Source organism: Marmota monax, unplaced genomic scaffold (genome assembly GCF_021218885.2).
Source record: "Marmota monax isolate L192 unplaced genomic scaffold, Marmota_monax_Labrador192_F-V1.1 WCK01_AAM20220418_F8-fsc00059, whole genome shotgun sequence".
NCBI classification, from domain to species: domain Eukaryota; kingdom Metazoa; phylum Chordata; class Mammalia; order Rodentia; family Sciuridae; genus Marmota; species Marmota monax.
In genome coordinates, this window is record NW_026693595.1 from 2,333,365 (window position 1) to 2,347,805 (window position 14,441).

At 37.1% G+C, this 14,441-nt stretch overlaps 1 protein-coding gene across 5 annotated transcripts in view; it reads left to right on the forward strand.

Annotated features, from left to right (window-relative positions):
- The window catches only part of Trpm6 (transient receptor potential cation channel subfamily M member 6), a 172,443-nt gene that overhangs the window by 139,657 nt on the left and 18,345 nt on the right, over positions 1–14,441 (forward strand). For all 5 annotated transcript variants that reach the window (XR_009228196.1, XM_058584000.1, XM_046459452.2 and 2 more), the window contains 8 exons: positions 1,419–1,539; positions 4,453–4,544; positions 6,087–6,145; positions 7,797–7,822; positions 9,462–9,512; positions 10,994–11,059; positions 13,088–13,374; positions 13,678–13,760. Coding sequence is in view for 4 of the 5 variants with exons in the window: in XM_058584000.1 (XP_058439983.1) it covers positions 1,419–1,539; positions 4,453–4,544; positions 6,087–6,145; positions 7,797–7,822; positions 9,462–9,512; positions 10,994–11,059; positions 13,088–13,374; positions 13,678–13,760 (785 nt within the window). In the remaining variant the exon portion in view is untranslated. The remainder of the gene's footprint in view (positions 1–1,418; positions 1,540–4,452; positions 4,545–6,086; positions 6,146–7,796; positions 7,823–9,461; positions 9,513–10,993; positions 11,060–13,087; positions 13,375–13,677; positions 13,761–14,441) is intronic.

The window sequence follows — 14,441 nt, forward strand, 5'->3', positions numbered from 1 at the left end:
TGATTTAGCTCTATCCTACAAATTCTGATGTATTTTTTTTCATTTTTGTTCAGTGAATCTGAATTACCAGTTCTATAAGCATTCATCTTTTATGGTCTCTATATCTTGCTTCATTTTTCTTTTTTACACTTATTTTTGCAAATAATAATCCAAGTGCATTTGAAAAAAACACCTCAGCCCCCTGAGTAAAGACAGAGGTATTGAGACAATTATGTAAGACCACCTTTTAGAGCAGAGATTAGCTTGAGGAGGAAAATTACTCTTTCAGAGAAAATGCCTTGAGTTGCCGGAACCCTGTGAAATATGCATTTAAGTAGGTTTTTTTTTTTTTTAATAGTTCAAATAGCTAGAGTTCAACTACACTGAGCTCCAAATACACAAGCTTACATTAATTTATTGCTTTGTAGTTTGCCATTGTGTCCCATTTGTTCTTTGTTCCTGGTAAGTATAGAGAATAGCCGTATTATTGCTTTATTTATTTATTTACTGTGGTACTGAAAACTGAACCCAGGGGCACTTTACAAACTGAGCTACATCCCCAGCCCTCTTTATTTTTTTATCTTGAGAAGTGGTCTTGTTGAATTGCCCAAGCTGGCCTGAAATTTGTGATCCTCCAGCTTCAGCCTCTGGGGTTGTAAGATCATAGGTGTACACCTGGTACCTATTATTTTAATGACTGAAAGAGTAAGGCACAGAGACTTTAAATGATTTACCCAAGTTCACATAGCTTTGACAGGGCTAACTCAAATTGTTTGGATCCTTATTCTATTCCCCCCACACTTGTTTTGTTCTGTACCACTGGTTCTCAAACTATAATCTCCTACCAGCAGCATGAACTTCTCTTGAGAACCTCTTAGAAATTCAAATTCTCCCTCTCCCCAGACCTACTGAATATAGATCCTGCAGATAGGATCCAGTTAGTTGAAGTTTACTTCAGGTCCTCCAGCCTCACCCTCTCAGTCCTGTTGATTCTGATGCAGACTCAAGTTACAGAACCTCTGCTCCATACCTTGTTCTTTTTTTTTTTTTTTTTTTTGGTACTGGGGATTTAACCCAGAGGCACTTTACTAAAAGCCACATCTCCAGCTCTTTTTGTGTTTTATTTTGAGACCCGGCTTCCCTAAGTTGTTGAGGCTGGCTTTGAACTAGAGATCCTCCTGTCTCAGCCTTCTGAGTCACTGGGAGATTACGCTAATGCACCACCGTGCCCAGCACACACTTTGTTCTTAATTATGTCTACAAAGAAAAAAATCACATGGGTGTTTGTATCTTGCCAGCCTGAGTGATGGGACTTGTCAGAATGTCCCAGGGAATTTGAACATGCAATCACTGCTTTCCACCATGATGCCTTTATTAATGTGACTCAGAATGTTTTCAGATTAATGTCACTGTGTTCCAATAAGAAACTTTCTCTCCAGGTCATAACAGTCAATGCCTGCTGTCAAAATGATCAAATGGATTCAGAACCAGGAGAAAATAACATCTCAGAAAAGGGGTGCAGCAAGAACTGGCTCACGGTGTCCAAGTTTACCCAGATAAGTAGGTACCAGTGTGTGTTCTTGGATCCCCAAAACCTTGACAGAGTTTTCTTGAAATATGGTCTTTAGACCATTGGTGGTTTCTATTTTATTTCAATTGCAGATATGGGAAAGAAGGTGGCAACACTCTTGAAGAAAAACAGCCTTTTCTATTTTTAAATTTTGAAGGGAACAAAATTTCATTTGTTTAAAGGAATACTAATCAGGATCTGGAAAAGAAATATTAAGATTGAGACCTGGTACATGCTTATAATCCAAGTGGCCCAGGAGGCTGAGGCAGGAGAATCGCAAATTCCAAAGCCAGCCTCAGCAATATAGCAAGGCCCTAAGCAAGTTACAAGACCTTGTCAAAAATAAAAAAAGGTTAGGGATGTGGTCTGTGGTGAAGTGCCCCTGGGTTCTATTCCTGGCACCAAAAAAAAAAATAAATAAATAAATAAAAAAGATTTGGGTAGTTTCATATATTCAAAGAGTGATTTCCTAGGAGAGTGTTCATTTAGTTGTATTTATGAGGTAGGAAGCTTGTCTACTTTTATAAATTCTTAAGGTTCATGTGACCCTAATATGGATCCTTACTCAGTGGATTGAGTTATTGTTGGTAATTTACTACAGCCCACCTTAAGTATTTATTCTGTGGACAAGTTTCCCTTAGGCTTAATGATTGTAGTGTTTGTGGAGGAGGGAAGACAACCATCTAGGTGTGAAAACCATGAGCCAGGCATGGAATGTAAAATTCCCCTGGATGGGGAGGGAGAGAGGGCAGGTCACAAACAGAAATGAAAGCAATGATCAGAACATTGAACTTGTTTTACTATTCTTAAAAAAGAAGGGATTATGTGATAGAGACACCATAAAGAGAAAAAATTATTTAAAATAATAAATGTAAAGGTGCAAGTAAATTTATATTACATGTTTATGCTTTTATACATTTTTATAAGGCTTGCTTACTCTCACGTCAGTGGTTCTCAACCAAGTTGTGACTTTGCATATCCCCACCCCTTCCTAAGGGACATTTGGCAAGGTCTGGAGACCTATTGAGTGGTCACCACTAAAGCAGGGGGTCGTGGCATCCTGTGGCAGAGGCCAGGGAAATTGCCAGATATCTTGCAATATAAGAACTAATCCTTACTCTAAGGAATTATCCAGCCCCCAATGTCAATGCCAAGGTGGAGAATCCCCAATTTATATTTAAAAAAATACTCAACTTTCTGTTGAACCACCAAGAATCAAATGAACTCTAACCTGAAGGAGAATTTTGAAGTTAAATTATTCTAAGCCCTCTCAATTTATAAATAAGGCTCAAAAGCTTAATTGGTTGGCCTACAATTACAGTTTACTAGAGACTATACATTTAAAAAAAAAAAAAGAATGAAAGAGGACACGTTTCCAGGACCAGTTATAAATTTATCCATTTTTTAAAATAATTATCAACATATTATGTATTTTGTTTTTATAAATAGTATGACCCATGTTTAGGTTCTTATATCATTTGTACTTAAGTTATTTAAGCTCTTTTCAGCAAATTTCAAGCAAAGTCTAAGATGCAGTTGTCAGGAGGGTTCTGGGAAAGACTCTCATAAAGTTGGACAGCCAGTCGGGGAGGCAAGGCCAGGGATACAGGCTGAACCTGGGCTCCGCTAATCTGTGTGGGTGATGAGGCCCAGCATCGCTCTGGAACCACACATCGACTTGAGAAGCTTACTTTTTTTTTTTTTTTCTAAACATTTTTCTGACCCAATTGAGAAGAAAATTAAAAAGTTTTAAAAAATGTTTGGGGATTGGGAGATACCTATCAGGTAGTTTTCTTTAAACACAAGAAATAAAGCTTTGAGGAAATTAACTATGAAAAGAAAAAGTATATATTTAGCTTTTCCTGTAGGTATTTTAATTATCATACTATGCTATGAAATAACTTTTATCATAATTTTGTGGTATTTCAATAGGCTATTGTTTTTTATACTATATATATATATATATATATATATATATATATATATATATATATATATATAAATTTTGTTCTGTATACCTCCCCCAAAAAAACTTACAACTATGGTCTTCTATGCTCAGTTAGAATCCTCAATAAGTAGTATTCTCAGAATTAATTTCATCAAGAATTCATTAAGTGATTATTATGCACCTACATAGTAGGTACCAACTATAAAAATATAATGTCAGTAATAATTTTTATAATCCTTTTGAAGAAGAAACTAAAATTTAAACCTTTTTGATAGCATTCCTCATTCCTGTTTTTCTTTTGTTGTTGTTTGGCCTACTGTGATACTTGATCCAGTTAATCAGAAAGGACACCTAATAATTTGTAACTAAAGTTTCACATTCTATTTATTTATTATTTTTTATTAAAAAATATATTTTTTGTGGTACCAAAGTCTGAAACCAGGAATGCTCTACCATTGAGCTAGATCCTCAGTGCCTGAGACAGGGTCTCCTTAAGTTTCTGAGGCTAGCCTCAGACTTACCATCCTCCTGCCTCTGGAATTACAGATGTGTGCCTTTGTACCTGGCACATAAAACAGGCTGTAAGATGTAGGAGTGGATAAATTTTAAAAAAACAAATAAACAACAACAACAAAAATAAAAAATAGCCTACTTAGAGTTGTTTTGTAGACGGACAGGTTATGGATCAAGTAATCTTTGACTTTAATAGAGAAGTATAAGTTGTTTATAAATGTAAAGTTACTATAGAAGAATAGAAATAGAATATATAGCTTTTAATTACTTCAGAAAAAAAGGATGGAGGAAACTTGATAAAACTTGCTAAAAACAGAAAGAGAAAAACTACATCCAAGTTTAAATGAATGTACTGTGTTCAGATTTTTCTATTTGGGAACTGTGATTTGAATGTAACACATTTCAAGTGTTTTCTAATTTTTATCTTTTTTTTAAAAACAAGGTCTAGAACCTTATATATATCAGAAAATGAAAACTAAAGGAATTGAGCAACGTACTGTACAAGTCAGTGATTATCTACAGCAGTCTAAAGAGGTAAAAATATTTTAATAGTTTTTATAAAAATCATCAGTGCAGGCAACACTTCACTGGGCCATATTATTTTTACATTTATACCATTTAATTGGCTTCTACTTTTTACTGGCATTGAATTTGAATCTTTGTTTGAAACTATGCTCAGGTGAATCCCTGTGTGATTTTTTCCCCCACCTCTTTAGATTGTTCCTTCTTGCGGTTCCTCTTTGTGCAATTTACCTATCCACCTAGTTTTCTGGGGATGTTTAGCATAAGAGAGAAAGAATTCAGGAATTAGTAGAATTGTTTTCAGGTATATGAAAGTTGTCATATGGAAGAAAAATAGGACATTTTAATAGGTTTTTAAGAGGTGGATCTAGCATGAGCATGGAGAAGTTACTGGGAGACAGATTTCAGCCCAAGCTGAGAAGAAATTTTTAGCAATTGGAGCTTTCTAAGGATGGAATGGTTTATTTCTGGAAGTAGTAACTTCCTGCCTAGTGTGGTTAGTCCAGCAGAGGCTGAAGGAACCTGTTTGCAGACATGGTGGAGGGGATTCAAGCATTGCAGGGTCAAGGCCCCTTGGTGTTTCTCTGAAGCTAAGATTCTCCAATTCTGTAGTCTGCTTTTCTTACCATCTACAGATCTATGCCTTGTTTTTGTGCTACCTGCCATTTGTGATTTAGTCAGAGTAACCCAAGAAATCTAATTTTGGTGTTGGTTTGAATATTTTCTGTTTGAACTTGGGAACTATAAGAACATTACCTATATGAACAATCTTAGATGTTCTTGTTGGGAATGGAATCTGTGAAAGGTTTTGCAAGTAGATAGTAAGACTCAATTGAGGGCAATTGAGTCAGGAACCTGTGTTCACATCCCAACTCTACCATTTCCTATGCTTCAAAGCTATGTCTATCAATTAACCTATGAGTTTCTTTATCTATATCTCTAAAACACTATCCTTATGAGATTGTCAATAGTAGACTACAAACATAGTACCATGAATAATACCTGGAATATGCTGAGTTAAAGAAATATTAGTTTGATAAGTAGGAGGTAGAATGAAGTAAATTAAAGGTTAATATCTTTTTTTTAAGTACTAGCAATTCAGTCCAGGGCCTTGTAAATACTAGGCAAGCATTCTACCACTGAGCTATGATCCCAGGTCTAATGTAATTTTAAATAATCATTATCACCTGGCATATCATCTATAGATGCTAGGACACGAGTCAACTTGGACCATCACTTCCTTTTCATGTCATTAACTGATTTTGTATAGTCAGTCCTATTTCTGTAGAGTTTTCATATATTACATTTTCTCTTCCATGTCCCCATAAAAGTAATTGTATTTTGTTAAAGTCCATCAGCACATTAAGCTACTCTGATATTATGCTAATATTTGCATCTTTCTAACATGGTTTTAGTTTGTTTATTAAGAGAAATATTGAGCTAAAGGAAAGAGAAAGATCTATCCTTTAAGGAGTGTGTTTTGCAAGTATTTTGCTGGAAGCTTGGGGGTGGCAGTGTGTTGGATGCACATGTTGTTCTTTCTTTTCTACTCAGGATCTGAGCAAAAACTCTTTATGGACTTCCAGGAGCATCAGCCTTACTAGGAGCCCAATGTGAGTATTTCTAAATGTCTCTCCTTAAGAGTCGTTGGATTCTATTTTTTAACCTGATTGGGAACAAAATTTTGTTTTTGGTCAGAAGAGGAAGACAAAGGGTGTCAAGTGACAACATTTTTATTTTATTAGCAAGAATGAAAACAATTTCTTATCCAGGTTTTTCTGTTTCTGGCACCAGCATCTTACCTGAGTCCCTTTTAAAAATACCACAATGAAACACATACTCCTACAACAAAATAGACATTTGCCTTTTCAGTGTCAAAAAAGTTACTTGGAATAATGATTAAATATCTTTTCAGAGAGGTAAGATTGTAAATTTTCTTTGAAGAGAAGAAATAAACATGTCTTGCCTAAAGAAAAAGACTGAAGTCCTGATTATATTTATTCTTTGTTTTAAAAATTGTTCTTTATCCCCCTCCAATAATGTTTTCCTTTTAGCTTATGAAGTTGACGTTTTGGATTTTTTTTTTTTTGTAACATCCTAATTGTCAAAGCAGTAGTCTGTGAAGGATTGAGACTGGGAGGGAAAGAATATGGGATGGAAAGAGTGTGCAGAAAACACAAATGGGTATCCTCATGGGGTTTTATTTATTCAGAAATAAAATTTGAAAACTAACCAAGAAAATATGATTCTATTTTATTTTTATTTGTATTTTTTTCAAGTGATGGAGTCTTGCTATGTTGCCCAGGCTGGCCCTGAACTCCTGAGCTCAAGTAATCCTCCTGCCTCAGCTTCTCCTGAAGCTTGAAATACGGGTGTATACCACTGTGCCTGGCTGACAATTTCATTTTGTTTGTAGTGTTTTTTGGACTTTTCTAGTGTTGTTATCAAATTAAGTGTACATAGAGTTGTGGGGGGCAGAATTCAAAACTTATCTTCAGGTACAAGGTGACTTTCATTTGCGGTCAGCTCTCTTGGAGATGGCCTTTCTCTGTGGTCTCCGTGCAAGCCTGCCTCCAGACTTAAAGGACATATGACTTTCTTCTCCCAAAGGTTCAGCAATTTGTGCTCATGCAGAGTAGTGGGTTATTGCAGCATGAAATTAAACAATAATTGTAATTGTACTTTCTTCCCTAAGGACCTTAAATACTGGAGATATTCTTTGAATGCATTTATTCAGACTTGCCCATGGCCACTTGTGCACTGGAGCAGGGCAAGTAACAATTTAAAGAGAGCTAATTTCAGCCTGTGAACATTTAGGGGCCACGTGGGCTAATGAAACTGATTTGTAGACTTGTCCAGAGACATTCACAGACTCATTTGTAGGCATCTCCTTTGCATAGTTCAGGAACCCTTTAGTTTAATTGATCCAGAATAACACAAACACAGTTAAATCTTGTATTTGTGGTGTGATCACATAGCTAATTAAAAAAAAAAACCTCTGTTAATTTAGCTTTAGGCATATACAGTGAATAACTTACATGCATATCTTATGTTTATTTTTCAAGGAAAATCATTAGGGGGATAAATTCCTGTATTAGTCGAAGTGGGGATCAGATGTTACTGATACAGTATGTATATGTAAATATCAAATATATGTACATGTAAAATTTGTTTGCTTGTTTCACATACTTTTTCCTTTCTTTGATCATTGAAAGATTTTAAAGCAGAATTATCTATATAATTTTGTTTTTTTTCCCTAAACAGGTTGAGAAGTTCAAATGGAGCTGACAGTAAGCTTGTATATTTAAACATTTTATTTTTATTTTTGTCTTATGAATGGTGAGGTTCAGTGTCCTGCTGAGACTTTTGTAGTTGTTTAATTAGTATTTATAATTTTTGTCTAGTATACAAAGTAGAACATTCAGTATAAAGATAGAAAGTTGAGTATCTTTCTCCAAATAAATCAGGGCTGATATGTGATCTGTTCTTTTCCAATTACCTCTTTGACTGTGATTTTACTGTTTCCTTTATGAGTGTGGGGATACCCTCTGACTTCATTTTGACTTGTCAACAACTTTGTCATTTTTCTACGCTTTGCTCATTAAGAGCAAACCATTCGGAAGAGTATATGTGAATGCCTTTTCCTGTGCAGTTTCAATAGCACTTTATGCCCCAAATTGCTAAATAGTGTTAAGTCTTATAACCAGAAGCCTTATCTGTTTGCTCCTTCTCTCCTGCGTAGGCTAGTACCTGGCATACAATAGGTGCTTAGTAAGCGTGTGTTGAATAAACAAGAATAAGGTTTCACAGCTTCTTAAGTGGTGAAGTCCTGCTTGACTCAGCTTTATCACACTCTTCAGATATTTACACCTTCAGATATTTACACCCCCATGAAGGTCTTCCCTCCAGGTAGAATTAATGTGGTCCCAAAACCTTGGTACACACACCTCTGTTATATTACTTAGCAAACTGTATTGTGATTCTAGTTATGTATCTTTTTCTCTAGTATGTTGCATATACTTTTCTCTTATTCCTATCTCCCTTGCCTAGCAAGACCCGGAGTGGGTGCTGAATATATATGTATTTGCTTATTGAATGAATTCAGAAAGGAATAGTCTTTTCTGCTGATTTTACTATTTTATCATACACCCCCAAAGGAAGTGATGCCTGCTCCTTTCTTCTCCAGCAACAAGAAGCCAGTGAGATCTGTGAGACTGGGCTCATTATGCTGCTTACTCTACTAGGTATAAGGAAGTTGCCACCATGAGACTAAAGTTTCTCCACTTTAATTTTGATTTTATGAAATGGCAAAACTGTTGCAGAGTCTTTCTCTGGAGCCTTGTAATTTAGCCTGGAGCAGATAGAAGAGAATGAGTTAAACTTGGAGGGGTGTTCCCAGCACACAGAAGTTGCTTCTCCAAGCAAATCCCTTGGTGCTGTTATCCACCCACTCCTTTGTTTCTGGTATATACCCCTTAATGTGTTTTCATCATTTTGCTCTTATTTTAGGTCAGTGAAGTAGTCTGCTAATAACTTGGCATTAATAATATCTTTCTGTGGATACTGTGTCTTGGTAGGGAGCTCAGAGAATCGTGCTTCTGGGATGTTGTGAAGTGTGATGGGCAGCTGAGTGCTTTTTGCAACCCTGAGGTGTAATTGGTTCAGAGGAAATACATCTTTGAGGCTAATATTACCTGTCTTTCTCCAATTCCCTATATAAATATGTTTGGAGATATTACATTGATGATTGGAAGCTGTCAGGGTACCATGTGCAATAATGTGGTTAAAGGATATTAGGTAAGCTTTTTCAAATCCAGAGAAGCCATTCTGATTAACCTGTTCAATAATAACTTTGAAGTCAATATATTCATAAGCATGTATTTATCTCCAGCCCAGTAATTAAAATGCCAATCTTCTCTATAATTTCAGAGATCTCAGCCTCCTTAAAAAGCCCTCAAGAGCCTCACCATCATTACTCAGGTAGGAAGTGTGTGTGCATAGAAGGTCATCTGAACTCAATGTCTGTGATTCTGCACTTGGAAAAAGAAACATCGGGGAATTCCATGTTATTGATATAGCTCCAAACTTGGAAAATTGTTCACTTTGTTGGAGAACAACCTTTAAGTTTTTTTTCTAGGCATTGACTTGGAAAGGCAAATTGTGAGGAATTAAGAGGATATAGAGTCAAAGTTTTTATTGGCAAGTTCCAAATTGTGAAGGAGCAGGATGTTCTGGAGGTCTACAGATTCCTTGCATACTCCAAGGCAACCTAGAGCCAGAGATCTTTTGTATTTTATATCGAGGGAAAGACAGACCTGGAAGTAGTTCTTTGAGGGAGGGTTTTTTACCCTCCATGGGCCCTCAATAAACATATCCACAGAATAGATGCCACCTCACCTAGAAAGTTTAACAAAGATGCCTTACACATATATTATTAAAAAAAGATGTCCAGGGTCTTGACTCTCTTAAGCAATATCACATCATAGTGCTTCAGCTGTCTTTCTTTCAAAGGGGGAATAACTGTACTTGCTTTTCCTGAGGAACAGTCTGCCAAAGGGCTGGGGGAGAACTAAGAGGAAAACACTTTGAAATGCAAAACAATAGAACAACCAACTGGACTTGTGCCACTGGATGGTTTCTTGGAGGTCACTGCTCTCAACCTATATGACATAATACACGGGTCAGCCAATCTTTTATACAATCTAAAGCTCAGTACGTGGGCAAGACCTTGTGCTAGAGTTACCATTCTTATTATAATCAAGGTCATTTTTTAGGGTCCAGTAATAGACTGCCTCATCCTGAATTCTCCTCTGTAGTGAATAATGTGTTAGTGGATTCCTCATCCCAGGCTCTTATAACCAGGTCTCTCAGCTCAGCAGTCATCCATTATTTTGACTCCAGCTGTCAACTGAAGAAAGTCTCTGGTGAGGAATACTGCAACTCATATTGACTCAGATCTGCTAGGATATGGCTCTTCCCAGGAAAATGCAGATCTCTTGCTTCTAATTAAAATGAGTCTTCACATCTCTCTGGGAAAAGGAGTGAATTGCACAAAATCACCAGTAGGTGTCCCCACAGTCCACTGTGCATTGGATTTGCTTTAGAAAAGGAAAACCAGAGAATGAAGACCACAAATTAAAATGCCATTTAAAAGACAGTTCCACGTATGTATGGGTTGGTGTGTGGTTTGCCATTCAGGAGAGCAGGGGACATAGTCCTTCCTTGAACCATGTCATATAACCTCATATAAAATGTTCCTAAGGCTGGGATTATTATTGGCATTTAAGGCATAGTATATATTTAAAAATGGTATAATTTATCATATATTGATAATGGCAAAAATAAAAGGCCTTTGAAATGAAATATTCTCGCATTATTTGATTATATTGATGGGGGAAGATTTTCTGTAAATTTAATCCAATGTTTCAGACTTAAAAGGGTAAAACTGTTTTTGTTTGCAGCCATTGAAAGGAATAATTTAATGAGGCTGTCTCAGACCATACCGTTTACACCCATCCAACTGTTTGGTGAGTAGCATCTCTACCTTCTTGAGGTCACACCAGGGCAGCGGCATAGGACATTGGAGTGAATCAAAGGACAAATCATGATACAGTATTTTACTTGAAAAATTTCCTTTGACCATAATTATAGATTAAGATTCATTTCCTAAAATGGAAACTTGTTGTGGCCAACATTTAGGGTCAAAATCTGATACTATGGGATGAGACCTATAATGAGCAGCAGCTGGGAAGAAAGCAACAATGTTGCACCTGGCATTCACTGACTGAGGCTGGAAGTACACAGTAAAAGAAAAGAATAAACCAACCACATATAATAAGCACAGAAGAGAGCATGAAATGTCAATATGGTGAAAGCCGACAGGCATCTAAAGAGAGATACTTTGTATGTTGTTTTTTATTTGTTTGATGTTTTTACATACATGGATTGATCTTACCTCAGACTGTAAATGTCATTTTGAAAGGTTGGAGTAGTAAAGAACAAGTTTGCTAGAGCATAAAGTTCAGAGGATAAAGCGGGAACCAATTGACAATATAACAAGGTCCCCCACGCTGCCCTTGATTTCCATTCTCTTCACACTGTTCACATGGGACAGACCAGGTTGGCTTCTGATTGTTCATGCAGACATCTCTTTCCAGTTGGTTCCGTTGCTGATTTTGCAGATCAGTAGCTGTGCTCTGAATTCTCTAGGGATCAGGACTCCAAAGAGATCTCCTGTGGCATTTGTCTGGGAACCAAGAATAAATATTTGAAAACGAATTACTAAGCATTCCCCAGATGTGTTTACTGGTAAGGAACTAGATACAAGAGTGAGGGAATGGATTCTTTTCTAGGTAAACCAGTACAGTGTTCACAACAAACACACAAATAACAAAAAACAAAGTAACAAACATTTGAAGCAAAGATGTAAGAAAAAAAATGAGACAACCTCAATGGGAAGTCTATCATGATTCTGTTACATCTGTCCTGAAGCATTAACACTGTGTTGATGGAGTCCAGGTTCAAAAAGAATTGTGCCTATTCAATAGCTGAATAATGGAAGCTATGTAGCAGTTAAGTACCATTTTGTCTAAATTCCTTTGAGATTGAGTTTGTATCTGACTTCATCCATGTCAGTGTTTTTAATCTTTGCAACAACCCATTTCATCCTCATTTTACTGATGAGAAATTGAGGCTTTAAATGACTTGTTCAAAGGCACTAAGGGAAGAGGGAGAAGCTGTGGGTATGACCCTGGTATTATCTGACTCTAACTGCCTCAGTGATATAATAACATCCCTAAAGGAGAAAACCAGAAAGCACAACCCTTATTCTTCTGTAAAAACCACATCATATATATATATATATATATATATATATATATATATATATATATATATATATATATATATATAGAGAGAGAGAGAGAGAGAGAGAGAGAGAGAATATAAATGTATGCATATGCATTCTTATTTATTTATTTTGCTTCTGGGGATTTAACTAAGAGGCACTCATCCACTGAAACACACCCCCAGCCCTATTTTGTATCTTTATTTAGAGACAGGGTCTCACTGAGTTGCTTAGTACATTGCCATTGCTGAGGCTGGCTTTGAACTTGAGATCCTCCTGTCTCAGCATCCTGAGCTGCTGGGATTGCAGGTGTGCACCACTGTGCCTGGCTGCATTCTTAATGTTAATTAGAGATAGGGAGGGCAATTATGGAAACAGGCCTAATAAAGCTCCTTTAGGAATGATAATGAATAGCCCTTTTAAAACATTTCTGTTTAATAAAAGCATTTCCATACTACTTTGATACTTTTTTTTGTCCAGTTGTAGTCTACAATAAGACTAACTTAATTCTTACATGTCATCTGATACTGTCCCTTCTTCCCTCCCCATGTTTATAGGACACTAGCTTGATCCATGTCCTTATTCTGCCCTACTCCCTTCTTCTCTGATCATGGGGACCACTGAACTAATTCTGAGCTGATATCAAGGTTGTTCCCTGTCCCAGACCCGATGACCTCATTGAACTCCTGGCCTTCACTTCTCTTTGCAGCAGGAGAAGAAGTCACCATCTATAGGCTGGAGGAGAGCTCCCCTCTGAACCTTGATAAGAGCATGTCCTCTTGGTCCCAGCATGGAAGAGCTGCAATGATCCAGGTGTTGTCCCAGGAAGAGTTGGACGGGGGCCTCCGCAAAGCCATGCGAGTCATCAGCACATGGTCTGAGGATGATGTTCTCAAACCGGGACACGTTTTCGTTGTGAAGTCTTTTCTCCCTGAGGTCGTGCAGACTTGGCATAAAATCTTCCAGGAGAGTACAGTGCTTCATCTTTGCCTCAGGGTGAGTCTGAAGTTCAGAGACTCAGAGCCCAGAAGGACAGGCCAAAGAAAGGAGACTTGGCTACATCTTTTCTAATACTACCATCCAACTTGAAGGAAGTCTAGTATTATTTTGAAGGTGGTGAATTTTGTTATATTTGTTTTGTAGGACTTTCACTTTTGAGGGAGTGGAGGTAGCTAAATAAGGTGAAAAATCACATTTGGGAAGCCTCTAGTGAATTCTGTGATCGTTAATCAATAGGTGTCAGTAAATGTATACATACATACACACATTTATATAATATCAATAATCCTTATTTTGTAGGAAATTCAACAGCAAAGGGCTGCTCAAAAACTAATCTATACCTTCAACCAAGTGAAACCGCAAACCATTCCCTACACACCGAGGTAAGGAAATCTTGGCAAAATGGCCCTTCATTTTAAGTAGGAACTCCTATTAATCTCTTCTCAGCCCATTAGTTATGAGAAATATCAGACCCATGGGAAAGTCTCCCATGGCTTTATTTTTGGGGTTCTTCCATAGCTATATAGACTGGAAAAAGGGGAATTAGATGCCCCAGAGATGTGTTGGCCTACATCACTAAATTTATGGGAATGGAAAAAAAAAAAGAATTTCAAGTAGATGCCATCACCACCATTTCGATTATGCAAAACAGGCAGATCCTGGATGTGTTACTAATGTCCAGGATCAGTGTGGCAGAAAAGCATCTCTATTTTAAGCATAGTTTCTCCCTCAGTGTCTTAAAGAAATTAGGAACTCTGTAGGATTGAACTCTGGTTACTTTTACTTGAGTGTTTCCAGAGAATTGCATTCACTCATCAACACGCTTAATAATTTGGTGCTGAGGACTTAGGGTAAAACTTCATTGCTCTACTTACAAGGAATGTCATGCAGTGTGACAAAACAAGTTGGGTCTAGCCTGGTGTGGTGGTGCATGCCTGTAATCCCAGCAATTCGGGCGGCTGAGGCAGGAGGATTGCAAAGTTCAAAGCTAGCCTCAGAAACTTAGTGAGGCCCTAAGCAACTTAGTGAGACCTTGTGTCACTAAAAAATAAAAAGGGCTCGAG